The sequence below is a fragment of the Petromyzon marinus genome, unplaced genomic scaffold (genome assembly GCF_048934315.1).
Source record: "Petromyzon marinus isolate PM22_M1 ecotype Great Lakes invasive population unplaced genomic scaffold, UKy_Petmar_22M1.pri1.0 PM_G_Scaffold_14, whole genome shotgun sequence".
Lineage (NCBI taxonomy): Eukaryota > Metazoa > Chordata > Hyperoartia > Petromyzontiformes > Petromyzontidae > Petromyzon > Petromyzon marinus.
In genome coordinates, this window is record NW_027422695.1 from 1,128,305 (window position 1) to 1,145,592 (window position 17,288).

Here is a 17,288-nt window from a genome sequence, read left to right on the forward strand (position 1 = left end):
CTGGCGTTTCACACCGATGAGGTCATGCTGAGTGGTGACGTCACAGAGCGGGGATGGAGTTTAAGTTTTGATTCATTTTCCATTGCTCCATCTCTTGAACAGAGGCCCCTTGCGTGCGTGAGCTCAGCAACTACAACGTGGACATTTCTGTGTGTACACAGTTTCTGTGTGTACACACTGTTTCTGTATGTACACACTATTTCTGTGTGTACACTGTGTGTATACACACTGTGTGTATACACACTGTGTGTATACACTGTGTGTGTGTACACTGTGTATACACTGTGTGTACACTGTGTGTGTGTACACACTGTGTGCCTGTATCTGTGTGTGCCTGTGTCTCTGTGTGTGTGCCTGTGTGTGACACCTGATGATGATTGCTTGTGTTGCAGTCGAAACGTCGTAAGAATTGTTTTATATTTTTGTTATTTTGTTTCCCTTCTACGTGACTTTACCGAAAGAACCAAGAATAAATATCAGCTCTATGTTTTCAAGTAAATACATTTTGGGTAGTGAATAAATTATAGTCTAAATAAGCTACACATGACGAATTGTAGGCAATTATAGTTACAATCAAAGACATTTTTAAACAATCACGTGGTCCCTGTAGTCGCCGTTAGAGACAATCTGCTTGAAAACAGTTTATCAACATATATGAATACATTGATTCGAATAAGCAGAGTTAATTTCCTATTCATGGCATGCCAGCTATGTGTCAGTTTTCGATATCAACATCACCTTATAAAAGAATAACATTTTAAATATAAGCGCACAACTTTATCCGTGATGGAACGCTGCACTTTGTCGTTTTCACGCAGGGGGCGCTGTAAACCTACACGCGCCCCCTGCATGCGAACGACAGACAGGCACACCTGGCTACCCCAGTAACATTCACCACAATATGCGCAGTCTGCTAAACGGCAGATGTAAAACATAACGTTGCGTCATTCACAACGCATGTTGGTGTCACGGTCAAAATTGGGGTAATTCCAAACATTATCCAGCACCCCCTGTACCAACGACGGAGGCGCAGGGACAGACGTTCGATTACGTTGGAATCGATCTGCAGACGGCCAGCAGCTCCGTGTCGCTTTATCTCGATCCCGCAATCCCAACCAGGTGAAAGTCCACATCGAACCGAACCCCCGGCAAGGCCGTCTACTTAACGACGAGAGAACATTCACTCGAAATGTCCTTCTCAATGAAGCCTTCCGGATGTAAAATGAAATAAACTTTTAATGAAGAAATAACAATAATCTAATTCAAAACACAACACGATTCAAAGATGTTTCATTTTAAAACTTCAAAACGGAGCATGGGGTACTTGCGTGAATGCGTCCTTCGTGTGCCGTAAACGTTGTGACTTTCCTGGCCGAAGGCCCTAAAATGCTTGGACCCTTATTGGTGCACAGCGTCTCAACAACAGCAGTGGGGTTTGCTTCAACCGATAGGTACGAACATCCAGACGTCAATCAGCAAGGAGCATTTCTAGTCCCAGTTAGACAAAATCTACGTCAACACGTAAGACAATTCGTGTTGTAGAGAATGTACCTCCTCCTATACGTGTAACTTTTAAGTGGTATGCCTTGTAACTGATGAATGCTCCGAGCGTGCTCCCTATTTCAAAGACAATGAGTTGCTTCAGAGGCCGACGCTTCGTGAAACACAAAAGTACCCTTTGACCTGTATCACAAGAACAACGTGTCTCACCTGAGTTCTCTGTACAGGTTACTTCCAAACACACACACACTTTGTCCTAACATCACTTATTCAATGTTTGACCCTCAGACAAAATGTTACATGCACACGCACAATCACACAAGTATTCATTCTAAATTATTGACAGGCATTTTAACAAAATTGAATTACTGCAGTGAAATAGACTGCATCAGGTTACATCGTATTAACAAGAAGCTGTTTTTAAAAAAATATGCACCATCTGCTTTACAGTGTATGTACAACGTACTATTGCATTTGCATGCTGGCATCTCGGTCAAAACTTGATAACATTCTAAACATTACCTACAAATTCACGTAGAAGGGAAATAATAAGATAATAAAAAAATCAAATAAAATTCTCACGACGTTCGCAAGCAGCCGAAACGTCGTGAGAATTTTATTTTATTGTTTCATTTTTATTATCTTATCGTTTCCCTTCTACGTGACTTTACCGAAAGAACCAAGAAGATGAATCCCTGCAGTCACGAAAGCTTTAAATCGAAACATTACCAACAAACTCCACAACTAAGACGCCACATCAACCAACGCCCCCTACTGACAGGCTCTTGTCCACATGCAGGCCGGTGCAGGGCCACCACCTTGTGCCACACAGGGGCAGCTGCTACTTGGGGATGCTCTTCGAGTGTCTGAAACGAGATACAAAACTCTGAGTTGCTGAGGCAATCTTGATTTGAAGTTTGTGACTGCAGGGATCCATTCTCCTTGGTTCTTTCGGTAAAGCCACGTAGAGGCGATTAAGCAAGCACCATATAAATGCAATTGATAAAATAGTGAATGCTTGGGAGCTTATTGGCTCTCGCTCCTGGTTAGAGATTAACCCAACCCACAGGTCCACAAAGACTGGCCGCTCTTACTCTGCAGGTTGAACCTAAGAACTGAGTGTTCAACTTCGCGTTCTTTTCATTAAAGGCCTGTGACAAAGGTGCATCTATTGTAGCGACATCGTCTCTGGCTTACACATCTACCGGGTCTCCACTTGACTTTGTATTGTCTAGGAGCAAGTCCAGCCACACCTCCACTTCCACGAATTGCTGGGAGTTGCCTCGCTCTGCCTCACAGTCAGAATTCTCCTCCTGCTTCACGTTGCCTCCATCGATGTGAAGGTCCCATTTTGGAGTTGAATCTTCATCTTCACATTTCACCTTCACTTCTTCCCTCTTCACCATCACTTCTTCACTCTTCACCATCACTTCTTCACATTTCACCATCACCTCTTCATATTTCACCTCAATAACTTTAAAAGTGTCCAAGCTGGGATTTTTTTCCGGTTCGTGTTTCATGAGGGATGGGCTCATGGTGGCACTTTGACTTTCACAAGCCGATATCAGACTGCACTCCTTGTGGATCTTCTGATGCGTGTGTGTTCTCTTGTGTACTTGAAGATTTGATGAATGTGCAAACGCCTTTCTGCCCAGAGTGCACTTGAAGGGTTTCTCTCCTGTGTGTGTTCTCTGGTGTATTACAAGATTAGATGAACTTGCAAATGCCTTCCCACACACAGTGCACTTGAAGGGTTTCTCTCCCGTGTGTGTTCTCTGGTGTACTTGAAGATGTGGAGACTGTGCAAACGCCATCCCGCACAGAGTGCACCTGAACGGTTTCTCTCCCGTGTGTGTTCTCTGGTGTTTTTTAACAACAGATGACTGTGAAAACGCCTTCCCACACACAGTGCACTTGAAGGGTTTCTCTCCTGTGCGAGTTCTCTGGTGCCGTGTCAAATTTCCAGTCCGATCCGTGCTGTATGCACGCTGGTCGCATTGTTGACTTGTCATACCGAGCTGCGCTGAGTGCATTTGCTCCATCAGACCAATTCTGCGGAGGAAGCGTCAGAGGAAGCGTCAGCTGCAGACAGAAAAAAATAATATCCACACCATCTACACGTCAGTATCGAGGCACAGATGAATGCATATATAGTCACATGTGACTTACACGTCTATACTTATTCATATATTCATGATGCAGTGAAAAAGTTTCCCAAATTCATCACAGGGCTGTTATGGCACACAATGAGAGGGCAAATGGTCATAAACGTGCCTGGAAGCCCTCGTATCTTCAAAATGAATGTTCACCCAAAACTCCGAGCACACAATTTCGGCTGTCTGGCTACAAAAGGAATATTTATGGGAGCTAAATTCAGCTGACATAGCAAAGGGTGTTGAAAACAATACCATTTGTGCTATGCATAAATTAATGTTCAATCGCAACTTAGAGGTGTGAATCCAGGCTCAGATGTCCTTAAATGCTGGGATGAACAGTTCCGACTTCAGCTGAATGTGTGTGCTGTGTTCACCTCCAGTTTCCATTCTTATAAAGAGTTCCAGAGGAAAACAAAAGTAAACTATTGTTGTGCTATGACGTCCGTGTTCAACAGAGTTAATAGACGTTACTGCAAACACAAACTGTACACTGTCACTGGGTAAACAGGCGGTGGCATGTCTAGAATCATGCCTGGCCACCTTTCATCTGCTTGGCATGAATGCTTCCTCACTCCACCAAGTAATTCATTGAGGTTCAACGAACACAGCCGAGGCTAACTGGAGTTTGCGTGTCTCTCTCCGTGGTGAGATGTTAACGACCTCACCTGGTATACAGGAAGTCGTGGGTTCGATCCCGACCCTGACACCTGCTGTATATTTGGAGTTTGCGCGTCACTCCGTTTAGCGTCTTTGACCGATAGACATTGACACACGTATTCTTGTTTCTTTCAGTAAAGTTACGTAGATAGAAAATAACAATAACAGATAATATAATTACATTAAATAAAGACCACTTGTGTTGCGATCAAAACGTGAGTTTTTTTTTCTTTATTTACAATTATTTTTTCATTTTATTAGCTGTTATTTTAATTTTATTTTATATCTACGTGACTTTACCGAAAGAACCAAGAATATTAATTCCTGCAGTCACCAAAGTTTTAAGTCAAAACATTCACACACGTTGACAAAGCCTCACCTTGTGTTGTTGTGGGCAGGTCGCTTCTGATAACAAGAGCGGTATAGCAGCTCAAGCGGGCTTGGCCTGGTGAAAAAAATAAAAACTGCGTGAATATTTACAATAAAACAAAGTTACAAAGTGGCGAGCCGGGTGAAGACAAATTAAACTTAAGCGAGATAATTAAAGTGAATGCCATCAGGCGAGGGCAGGAGGCAAGGCCCCGCGTGGCTAGGCCCCGCGTTGTAAAGTTCCAACCTGGACATCGATTCCAATGCTCGCTGCTACTCAGTTGACATCCCTACGAGAGAGAGCGAGGCTCTACCTTGGTAAACAACAACAACCACCATAACCACCACCACAACAACCACAATCGCAATGAGAATTTCTCACCTCGGATTTCAGTGCAGGAAGCGATAGCTTCCTGCAGCAGGTGACATGACGTCACTTCCGGGGAACGGGACACGCCCCTCCTACAATGAGCTTCTCCGTAAATAAATAAATTAGAGTATGAATAAATTATGTTAATGTGCCTTTCGATATTAGTTCATTTTAGTTCATTTGTTCATTTGTTTGGTATAGCCCTGTGAGCCATTCGGCTCTTGAATCGGGTGCAACCGCAACAAACAAAAAACATGAACAAGAAAACATCTTAAAATGATTATGTGACTGTGCAAACAGAAAATACAGGAAAAAAATATCAAAATATTCCTGAAATAGCACCGTACACCAACTCTGTGTGCAAAAACCCCAGTGGGATGCAAGTCAAATAACAACAACCACAATAGAATCAGAATCAGAAAGGGTTTTATTCGCCATGAAAGTTCACACCGACACGGAATTTACTTTGGCAGGATGGTGCATACATTCAACATATAGGAATCTAAAATCTTAAATAAGTTTTAAACAAGTCTTACTATAATAATAAGGGTTAAAAGTATTATACCAAGGGGCTAAAGTATATAAAATTTAATAAATATCGAATATAAAATAGCTTTAAGATATAATTTAAAAATAAAAAAAATACAAATAGGTTAACATAGTTAATATCGGCAAGGTGTCATTATGTAGATAACTAAGATTAAGGCCATCAGTCTAACTCCGTACTACAATAAACATTAACATGGCCTAAACCAAAAAAACTTTTCGAAATCACCAAAATAAAAGCCATAAATGCAATGTAACAGTGATCATAGGGAGTGTGACCGAATTTTTTACAATAAACTACATGAATAAATTATAACACCAAAATCTAGAGCCATATTTTAGGCCACTGAATAGCAGTGGCAGCTAGGGGTGTACAACTCCTCTAGAGCAGTTTTGAGTGAAGATCTCATAGGTAGTGATTCAAGTTGCAGTTTATTGGCAATAGCATTCCAGACCCTGGGGTCATGAATAGCAAAGGCCCTTCCTCCAGTTTTTGTACGGCAATAGGGAATGTGAAGCTGGTAAATGAGCGAAGACCTGAGGTCAAATTTGTTCTTTGAAACAGAGAGGAAATCCAGTAGGTAGTCTGCGGAATTTTTTGTAAGTACATCGTGAATAAATAAGATCTGGTGCACAAGCCGTCGAACATTAAGAGATGTTAAGTTTGACCCAAATGTAGAGATCACAGTGGTGAGTCTATGGGGCAGTGTTGAGTCTATGGGCAGTGTTGAGTCTATGGACAGTGTTGAGTCTATGGGCAGAGTTGAGTCTACGGGCAGTGTTGAGTCTATGGTGCAGTGTTGAGTATATGGGCAATGTTGAGTCTACGGGCAGTGTTGAGTCTACGGGCAGTGTTGAGTCTATGGGCAGTGCTGAGTCTATTATGGTGCAGTGTTGAGTCTATGGTGCAGTGTTGAGTCTATGGGCAGTGTTGAGTATATGGGCAGTGCTGAGTCTATGGGCAGTGTTGAGTCTATGGGCAGTGATGAGTCTATGGGCAGTGTTTATCAATTCTACAGAATCTGAGCCTCGCTCGCACTGCGTGTTCGCCTATCCGCACTACGATTTATAAAAGCGCCCTGCTAAGGCCTCACGTGATAACAGCCCCGCCGAGTCGCCTGCCCGTGATTCGAGGCACGGAACGTCGAATCTCCTCCTCCACCACGACCACACGAGGACATTGCTTTGTTTGTAACCTCACCACGAAGGAGGATATAGCTCAAGACCCCCCCCCAGACACCTACGCAGCGTTGCGCTGGTGAGTGCCGTGTTGAGGCCTATTCCGGGAGTGTCACCGGTCTCGGCTAGATTGCCCAGCCGGCCGAGGCGGCACTTTGGCCGGCTACAGATGCCGCTGTCATGCGATGGTCTCCATAGAGACCTGGAAGATGGTCTCTAGGTTATGTTGTGGGTTAGCAAGCTTCCAAAGGATGCCTGAAGGCTGCCGCTAGGCTTTTGTAACGAATCTTTGCTGCGTGTTTTAAACTTGAATTGTTTGCGATGCACGCGTGTCAATGTGGTGATGCGTCGCTCAAAGACTTCACTCGAGCGCGTCGTGTTCAAGCTCGCTTTGTCTACCTTAGGAGCTTACAAAGTGCGCCCAATAATTTACCGTGCGTCTGCCTCTTAGACCCGAGTGAATCGCTTGAACAAGTGCACATTCAGAAGCATAAACTCTGCGAGTATCTCGTTTTAAATTTTGATTTGAAGCTTTCGTAACTGCGGTAATTCATATTCTTAGCTCTTTCGGTAAAGTCACGTTGAAGGGAAACAATAAAATATATATAAAACAATAAAAATTCTCATGACGTTTCAACCTGATGACGACCGTTTGTGTTATGGTCGAAACGTCGTGAGAATTTTTATTGTTTTATATATTTTATTGTTTCCCTTCAATGTGACTTTACCGAAAGAGTTAAGAATATCTCGTTTTATTCATAGTCCGTGTTTCCAAGGATAAAACAAATTGCACATTCTCATTACCAATACATCGACCTGGCTGGCGGTCACAGTTGCCAGGAGCCCCTTTCCCTGTCAGCTTGACATTTTTTTCAACTCAATTGTTTTTATTACACAGCTCTTGGACAGACGTGCGGCAGTGTTGGTTTATATCCTGGAAGGTGCTCTCACTTCAGGGGGTGTTTCATTGATGGGAAAAAAAACCTGAGCTGGGGCTGTAATCAATGTTGTTTTATTGATCTAGTTTAAAACATCAGCACGAACATCGGTGCCAAACTAACACGATGTGAGGCGCTAGATTTGAAGCTTTCGTGATGTGCAAGGATTCATACTCTTTGGATTTTTTTCGGTAAAGCCGCAGAGGTAAAAAAAATAAAGTTAAACCCAAGTTAAACTTTAGCAGCCTTATAGTTTACAGCAGTATGCTCTGCAAGGCAACCAGTTTGTCAGCTTAACTACTGCCCCCTGCCTCTGGTTCATGTGTGTAACGCTCTTCAACCTGCACACGGCCATCTCTCCGTCCCCCCCAACCCCCTGCAGCATAACAGAAGGCGGCTTAACTTAGCCCCCCCCCACGGCCCTTCTTATCTCCCCCCCCCCTTAACCTGTATACAATCTCGGGTGTCTTAGAGTTCTCTTCACCTGATGCAGCAATTTTGCCGTGACGGTTTCCACCTCAAGACGGAAGCTTGTGCTGCTGCCTCCGAAACGTCGTGATTTTAATTGAGTTGTTTTTTTCATTTATTTATTTTATAGATTTTTTTTTACCTACGTGACTTTAGCAAAAAAAACAAAGAGTCCGATGCGAGGAGGCGTTTCCCCCAACGTTCGTTTTCTGCGGTGGCAAAAAATGCAGCCTCTGCGAAACGATGAGAACCTAAACATTTTGCTCAACACAGGAGGAACGTGTCCATCAGTGAGGGAGCCTTAGGCATGACTCCAATTGTCCCATTGTGAAGGAGGAGGTCTTTAACCCGGCATGGTTGTCACCTGGTGTACAGGAGGTCGTGGGGTTTGATACCGACCCTGACATTCCCTGCTCTATCTTTGGAGTTGACGTTTCTCGCGCCCCGCGGCCGCGTGGATTTCTCTCCCAGAGTCCTCCGGTTTTTTCCCCTCCACATTCAGAAACGCCACGCGTTTAGAGTATTTTGCCCTAAATGTCCACTTGATATCAGCCCACCGTTTATGGGCCAATGTCTCTTCTTAAAAAGAGCTATGTAGCACGGTGGTGTGCTTCGCGTGGCAAGATTAAACATTGGTTAGTTTTATTAGTATATATATTTTTTTAAAGTGATTTGTTTTACTCTTCCTGTAACTCTGCACTCACGCCGTGTTTTTGTTTTGTGTTTGTTGTCATGTTTCTGACCCAGCGCCACAGCTGGACATCTGTGAAAAAAGAGCTTCATAGCGCTTTGGATTCCTCCTCTTGCAGTCTAAATAAATATCATTCCCACTGCTCCTCCTACTCCCTCCCCTTCACCCCTCCTAGCCAAGTGAAGGAAGCCGCCAGGCCGACCATCTGTCACCCCCCCCCCCACCATGGAGACTTTCCACACCACCACCCGTTTAGTGGCCTTGCTGGTCGTTGTGCTGGGCGACCGTCACAACCCCTTCGCCCTGCCCCTTGACCGTGAGTAGCAAACAGTGCCGCTACCCCACTTGAGACGATGCCCCCTCTCAACGCTACTCCCACTAAAGGCCATCGACTAAACTCGACTCTTTTGACTTCACCAGGCAATGCCCACTGAGCTTCGTGGCTCTTTTTTTTTCAGAAGCACCCCGGCTCTTGCAAATGATAGCTTCAACGAAGCACTTCGACGTTCAAGCGGGGCCGAGTACTCGAAACACTTGTGGGTATCTGTTTGAGTAGTGTGTGGGTCTCTGTGTGAGTAGTGTGTGGGTATCTGTGTGAGTAGTGTGTGGGTCTCTGTGTGAGTAGTATGTGGGTCTCTCTGTGAGTAGTGTGTGGGTCTCTGAGTGAGTAGTCTGTGGGTCTCTGTGTGAGTAGTGTGTGGGTCTCTGAGTGAGTAGTGTCTGGGTCCCACACACAGAGACACACAGACTACTCACACAGAGACACACAGACTACTCACACAGAGACTCACACACTACTCACTCAGAGACCCACACACTACTCACACACAGAGACCCACACACTACTCACACAGAGACCCACACACTACTCACACAGAGAGACCCACACACTACTCACACAGAGACCCAATACACTACTCACACAGAGATCCACAGACTACTCACACAGAGACCCACACACTACTCACACAGAGACCCACACACTGCTCACACAGAGAGACCCACACACTACTCACACAGAGACCCATACACTACTCACACAGAGACCCACACACTGTTCACATAGAGACCCAGACACTACTCACAGAGAGACCCACACACTACTCACACAGAGAGACCCACACACTACTCACACAGAGACCCACACACTACTCACATAGAGACCCAGACACTACTCACACAGAGACCCACACACTACTCACACAGAGACCCACACACTACTCACATAGAGACCCAGACACTACTCACAGAGAGACCCACACACTACTCACACAGAGAGACCCACACACTACTCACACAGAGACCCACACACTACTCACACAGAGACCCACACACTACTCACACAGAGAGACCCACACACTACTCACACAGAGACCCACACACTACTCACATAGAGACCCACAGACTACTCACAGAGAGACCCACACACTACTCACAGAGAGACCCACAGACTACTCACACAGAGAGACCCACACACTACTCACACAGAGACACACACTACTCACACAGAGACCCACACACTACTCACACAGAGACCCTACTAACACTCTGCTGTATTTTCGCCCGCAGCTGCGGTTATCATCTCTGGCCACGTACGGTACCAAAGAAGCTCACATCAGGTGTATGCAGCAAAGCAGCAACCTCCGGACACACGACGGAAAGGTGCACGGTTGCGACATCACACACACACACGTACAGGGCCCAGTTGAGTACGCAGTTTGTTAAGGTGCAGCACTGCAAGTACTTGCTCGGCCCGGAGCGACCCCCCCCCCCACCCTCGGGAGCGACCTCTGCCCGCTCGCTGTCTCTGCCCCCCCCACCACCGCCTCACACAGCCAGCCCCCCGTCGATGCTGACGGAGCCAGACAGGATGTACAGGGCGAGAGAGGGAGAGGCGGTGTACATGGAGTGCTCGGTGTGGCCGCCCGCCACCATCCTGTGGTGAGACCGAACGCTGCGCCTGAGCGTCCGTCCCTCTCCGCCTCTCCTCTCGCTCTCCGCTCGCTGGAGACTCTTTTTGTTTATTTCACCGCCTGATGCCCACCGAGCCGTGCAGCTGTTTTTCAGAAGCTACCCGGCCATGTCGCAAACGACAGCCCTGACGACGAAGAGGCTCCTCGTTCATTCGGCACACCGTCATCGCGCTTCGACGCTCCCTGTCGCGAGGGCTGTACGTGCCCTGAACTTCTTTCGCACCCTACGTGGCCAACCGTGCTAATCAGAGGTACGGGGGTTGAGTCTGTTTTGTGAATGCCGCCAGCGGGTTTGCATGGCTGGCCACGTACGGAGCGAAAGAAGTTCAACATAGAACACTCCCATAGACTTCAATGTTAAAGACTCCCATAGACTTCAATGTTAAAGACTCCCATAGACTTCAATGTTAAAGGCTCCCATAGGCTAACATTTATAATTTCGCGCGCGCGGGGGTGGGGTTGGGTGACTGTCGATGGCCGCCACGCGGACGTGGCTCAGAGCAAGAGAGTGAGAGGGGCACTCAACGCGGCGGAGGGCCGCGTGAACCTCGCCGCTCCAACGTCCCGCGGGACGTTCGCCTCCGCGTCTCCCGAAGCCGCCGACCCCGGATCTCAAATCCCCCGACGGCATCGCCGTCAAACCGCAACGGTTCACGCCCCCCACGCCCCCCACGCCCCCCACGCCTTCCCGCGCACCGCCAGGTTCAGGAACTACCGGAGCTTGAATGTTGAGGGCGAGCGCTTCCAGATCTTCGAGAACGGCACCCTTCGCATCCTGGACTTGCGGCGCGAGGACACGGACACTTACACCTGCTTCGCCACCAACAACCTCAACACAGACCAGCTGCGGGCGCACCTCTCCGTTGAAGGTGAGCAAAGTCGCCGCCGGCAACAAACCCGCCGGCCGGAATCCCTCTCCGATCCGGCGCCGAGCCATTAACCGCCGCCGTCGAAGACGAAGATCCTCCGCCGTGTAGCCTCAACAGGCCGCGGGGGCGAGCGCCGTTAGCGAGCGGCGCCTGTGAAGGCCGGCACGGCGCACGAGGGGGCGGGTGGCCGGCGCCACGCCCGACCGCCTTTGTCTCCCCGGTGCTGGCGATGTTCGCCACACACCGCGCCGGGTGCTCGTTTGAGGCCGAGTCGACCTAGGGGAGGCCCAAGACCGGTTCAGATAATCGTCACCGCGTGTTGGTGGCCGTGAGCGGGAATCGAACTCGGGTTCGCAGGGTTCGTAGCGCGGTGTAGCGCGGTGTAGACCGCTACACCCGCCACCGCCACCATTAACTACCACCACCATCACCCCCACAACCACCCCCACAGTGGCGCCGGGCGGTGAGGAGGAGGACGAGGAGGAGGACGAGGAGGACGAGGAGGAGGACGAGGAGGGAGACGAGGAGGAGGACGAGGAGGAGGACGAGAAGGAGGAGGACGAGGAGGAGGGCCAGGACGATGGCAAGGAGGCCTCTACGTCCTCGCCATCGGCCCCCAACGCCGGTAGCGGCCGTGACGGCGGTGCTGACGATGGCGAGGATGACGACGACGAGCTGTTAGCTACCTCGCCAGGTACGCGGGAGGGCGGCGGCTTGGATCGTCTGACCACCCTGACGATGCAAATGGCCGTGGTCAGCCCAATGAGATCGGCGGCGCGGAAAGTCCTGGGTTTTAAAAAAACTTGGTTTCTGGCCACCCCGTGAATCTCCATTGGCTGCTCGGGTTCCCAAGTGCTTGCTCCATTCATGCTTGGATTCAATGTTAAAGGCTCCCATAGACTTCAATGTTAAAGGCTCCCATAGACTTCAATGTTAAAGACTCCCATAGACTTCAATGTTAAAGGCTCCCATAGACTTCAATGTTACAGGCTCTCATAGACTTCAATGTTAAAGGCTCCCACAGACTTCAATGTTAAAGGCTCCCACAGACTTCAATGTTAAAGGCTCCCGTAGACTTCAATGTTAAAGGCTCCCGTAGACTTCAATGTTAAAGGCTCCCGTAGACTTCAATGTTAAAGGCTCCCGTAGACTTCAATGTTAAAGGCTTCCATAGACTTCAATGTTAAAGGCTCCCATAGACTTCAATGTTAAAGGCTCCCATAGACTTCAATGTTAAAGGCTCCCATAGACTTCACTGTTAAAGGCTCCCATAGACTTCAATGTTAAAGGCTCCCATAGACTTCAATGTTAAAGTCTCCCATAGACTTCAATGTTAAAGGCTCCCATAGACTTCAATGTTAAAGGCTCCCATAGACTTCTATGTTAAAGGCTCCCATAGACTTAAATGTTAAAGGCTCCCATGGACTCATGGAGGTGCACACATCGAGGGCAGTCAACCAATTTGCGGTCAAACGGAGATAAAATAACGCTTTGACAATAAAACGATTCTCAGCATCGCAACTCTGGGCAGGGGTTTGCTGTTTTGGCAAAGAGCGTTGTTGACACGCGGGTGGCGGTGGTGGTGGTGGTGGTGGTCCACCGCTCACCGCAGAGGAGTTACAATCGGGCACCTGACGTCGATGATGTGACAGTCGGCGTTTTAATTTACCAAATAGTTTTAAACGTAGTGTGATGGATCGTCTCTCTGAATGAGTGATTGGGTGGGTGGGTGAGTGGCTGAGTGAACAAGTGAGGAAGAGGTTTCAGTCTCAACTACCAACAACCTCCAACAAATCTTCCATCCCCTAGGAGGTGGTGGCGGTGGTGGTGTTAGTGGTGTTGGTGGTGTTGGTGTTGGTGGTGTTGGTGTTGGTGGTGTTGGTGGTGGTGTTGGTGGTGGTGGGGTGTTGGTGGTGTTGGTGGTGGTGTTGGTGGTGATGTTGGTGGTGATGTTGGTGGTGGTGTTGGTGGTGTTGGTGGTGATGTTGGTGGTGTTGGTGGTGATGTTGGTGGTGGTGTTGGTGGTGATGTTGGTGGTGGTGTTGGTGTTGGTGGTGTTGGTGGTGTTGGTGTTGTTGGTGGTGGTGGAAATGGAGGAGGAGGCGGAGGGTTGTAGGAGGCCCCCCCGGTACTCGTACATCGCTCTCATCGTAGCGATGGCGACTGACGTCTCGTTTCTCCGCTTGCCCCTTTGCAGCGGCGATGGCGTCATCAGCAGCGGCGACGACGTCAGTGGTGACGACGTCAGCGGGGCGGGCGTCCGCCACCAGCAAGGCGTCTTGCTGCCCCGGTGCCGCTTGGCCCACGGCGCTTCTGCTCGCGCTGGTGCCGTCGTTGGCGCGCGGCGGCGACGTCTAGAAGGAAGCTTTTCTTTCTCGCTCTCGCAAAAATCTTTACGATTTGCGATGCCCCGTTGCGTTCCGACATCGTTTCTCGTTTCCACGCATTCACGTTGTCCCGAGTTTTATTCGGGGAAAAAAGTAACTCGCCGTGTGCCCGCGACGTCTCGCGGAGAGCCGTCTTGCGTGACGATTTTAAACGCGAGTTGCGACTGAGTCATGCCCTGAAGTTGTTCCGTGCTGCTGCTGCCGTGCTGAAGACGTAATGATAAAGGCGCCAAGTTAGCTGTTGCTGCTGTTGTTGACACAAATGTTGCCGTTGTTGATGGTCCAGCTGAGGCAGGGAGAAGCTGCCTTAGTCTTGCGGGGCGAACGCTGTTGTGGATCTGGTGGGTGGGGGGGGGGCGCTGTGGTGCTCTGTGAGTGATGTACAGCAAAGGGAGACTAGAGTCTTGTGCGTCCGTCTCGTCTCACACGCTTAGGTGAGGACATCACTGATTAAGAATATTATTTTGTTACCAGGTTAAGAAGGGCCCACAACTGGGGCCTATCGTTGGCTTCCGATTTCACCGATTTTCCTCGAGTCGAAATAAAAAACATCTGATTGTGAATATAACAGCACGAGCTTTAACTACCCGGCTTCGCCCGGGACTTGGATTCACCACGTCCGGCCGCCTTTGTCTCCCGATGTTCACACCACAACATTTACACGTTTGAGGCTGAGTCGACCTAGGGGAGGCCCAGGACCGGTTGAAATAATCATCACCGGTGGTGGCCGTGAGCGGGAATCGAACTCGGGTCGCCGGGTTCGTAGCGCAGCGTAGCGCTAACCACTACACTACCGCTCCCCCCCCCACACACAGACACACACAGACACACACACAGCCACACACAGACACACAGACACACACAGACACAGACACACACACACACAGACACACACACAGACACACACAGACACACACAGACACACACACAGACACACACAGACAACGCTAACCGCTACACTACAATGCGTTACGCTTCCACGTGCGCGGGTCACGTGACAGATTTGATGTCACAGCTCACTTGCCGTGCAAAAAATAAATGCATTATTGAGATCCCCTCCCCCCCTAAAATAGAAGCTAAAAGTGTATTTTTATAATGTTTGCACGGTGTACAGTCTGGAAAGTACCCACATGGCAAATTTAAAGTTTGTTGCATGTCGGGAAGTACGCTAAACATTTTGAACAGACACACATAATCACAACTTTGCCTTTTATATATCTGGAGATAAGGGAAACTACCGTTCGCAAACTATCACGGTTTGAAAGAGACGCTTAACGACGCCTCGGTGGTGTTTAAAGAAGTTGTTACCACGTAAAATCTCCACATTCTATGGGGAGCAAAATAAACATCATGCTCCAGTTTAAATGCCCCGACCACCCGTGAGATCACCACGGAGCTTAGGCCAAGTTCGCTGACAGGTCACGGGACAGACCCAGATGCCATGGGTTGACTCACTTGAGACAATTGGCAGATGCATCACAGTACACATCCACACCCACCCTCCCACTCACCCACCAACCGATTCACCCACCCTTTCACTCACTTACCCACTCACCTACCCAGCCACTCATCTACTCATCCAGTCATTCGCCCACTCACCTACCCACCCACCCACTCATCTACCCATCCAGTCATTCGCCCACTCACTCACCTACCCACCCACTCACCTACCCACCCACTCACCTACCCACCTACTCACCTACCAACCCACCCACTCATCTACCCATCCAGTCATTCGCCCACTCACTCACCTACCCACCCACTCATCTACCCACCCACTCACCTACCTACCCACTCACTCACCTACCCACTCGCTCACCTACCCACTCACTCACCTACCCACCCACTCACCTACCCACCCACTCACCTACCCATCCACTCACCTACCTACCCAGTCATTCGCCCACTCACCTACCCATCCACTCACCTACCCACCCTGTCATTCGCCCACACACCTACCCATCCACTCACCTACCCACCCACTCACCCACCCACTCACCTACCCACTCACCTACCCACCCACTCACCTACCCATCCAGTCATTCGCCCACTCACCCCACACCACACCGCACCGTTTGAACCTCTTCCTCCTGCGCTGATACGAGCCGTCATCAAAGATGTTCGCAGCCGCCGGGTCCACGACCCAGTGATTGCTTCTGCCCGGCCGGCCCGGCCTTCTGGGCACTTTAACGAAGCAGTCTTCAAACGTGAGGCAGCGACGGACAGAGTTTCCCCGCTTCTTGTCATTGTTCTGATAGAAGGGGAAGTTCTCAGTAATGAAGCGACGGATGTCCCTCGCTGTCAGGCGCCCCTCGGCCGGGATGACAATTGCCATTGTGGTGCCACAACAGAGAAGCCGCTCCGTCGAAACCGGGGCAGTCGCTGTGCTGCTGCGACCGAGAAGCCACCTGGCTCCCATCACAGCACTTCCCCTGCCCCCCCCCCCCCCACCTAAACACACACACACTCAAGTAGGGCCTCATGGGGAGGGGGGGGGGCACCTGCCCTGAGTTGTTACCCGAGAGGCCCCCTCGTGGGGGTGCTCCACGGTTTCTCAGGGTTAGGGAATTGGCAGGCACCCCCCCCCCCCAGGCCAAATGGCACTGCGGCGCCGTGGCTTAACTTAGAATTAAATGACCATGGAGAACTCGCTGAGAACTGCAGTGAGGAGATGCCTAGAACACACGCGGACCAGCAGACAGGTGGGGAGCGGGGCAGCGCGGGTTAAGCGTCTCTACCCATGGTGCACCGCGGGTTAGCGTCTCTACCCATGATGCACCGTGGATTAACGGCCCTACCTATGATGCACCGCGAATTAACGGCCCTACCCATGATGCACCGCGGATTAACGGCCCTACCCATGATGCACCGCGAATTAACGGCCTGACCCGTGATGCACCGCGGATGGGCGGTGCGAGGGCTTTGAAAGGAGGATAAAAAGGGACGCTTTGGGGAAGCACGGGGAGAGAAAATAGAGGGCAGACAGGTCGATTAAGTATCAGGCAGTAGCGAGATAGGTTAGACCTGTCCTGCTGGTCCGTACTGACACGCACAGTCTAGTTCGTTTATTCGTGGGGAATAAACCGTCCGTAGGGTATAAACCGTATCGTGTTGTCTCTGTGAGTACGGAGGGGCGGTGCGTGGTGTGGCGAGCCTGCCCGCGGTGATTTTTTTGTTTGCGCGTG

General features: G+C 49.4%; 1 protein-coding gene across 4 annotated transcripts; it reads left to right on the forward strand.

Annotated features, from left to right (window-relative positions):
- Positions 1–6,647: 6,647 nt before the first annotated feature.
- On the forward strand, positions 6,648–14,671 carry LOC142910189 (uncharacterized). Of its 4 annotated transcripts, XM_076059868.1 has the most exons (8): positions 6,648–6,856; positions 9,050–9,190; positions 9,333–9,410; positions 10,444–10,536; positions 10,710–10,815; positions 11,550–11,716; positions 12,168–12,410; positions 13,914–14,671. In XM_076059868.1, the coding sequence occupies exons 2-8, from the start codon at positions 9,100–9,102 to the stop codon at positions 14,072–14,074; spliced, it is 939 nt and encodes a 312-aa protein (XP_075915983.1). In that variant the 5' UTR covers positions 6,648–6,856; positions 9,050–9,099; the 3' UTR covers positions 14,075–14,671. The 4 variants fall into 4 exon arrangements, with proteins under 4 accessions (XP_075915983.1, XP_075915985.1, XP_075915986.1 ...); XM_076059870.1 differs by lacking the exon at positions 9,333–9,410 and having other exon boundaries at positions 6,649–6,856; XM_076059871.1 differs by lacking the exon at positions 9,050–9,190 and having other exon boundaries at positions 6,649–6,856.
- The last annotated feature ends 2,617 nt before the right edge of the window (positions 14,672–17,288 follow it).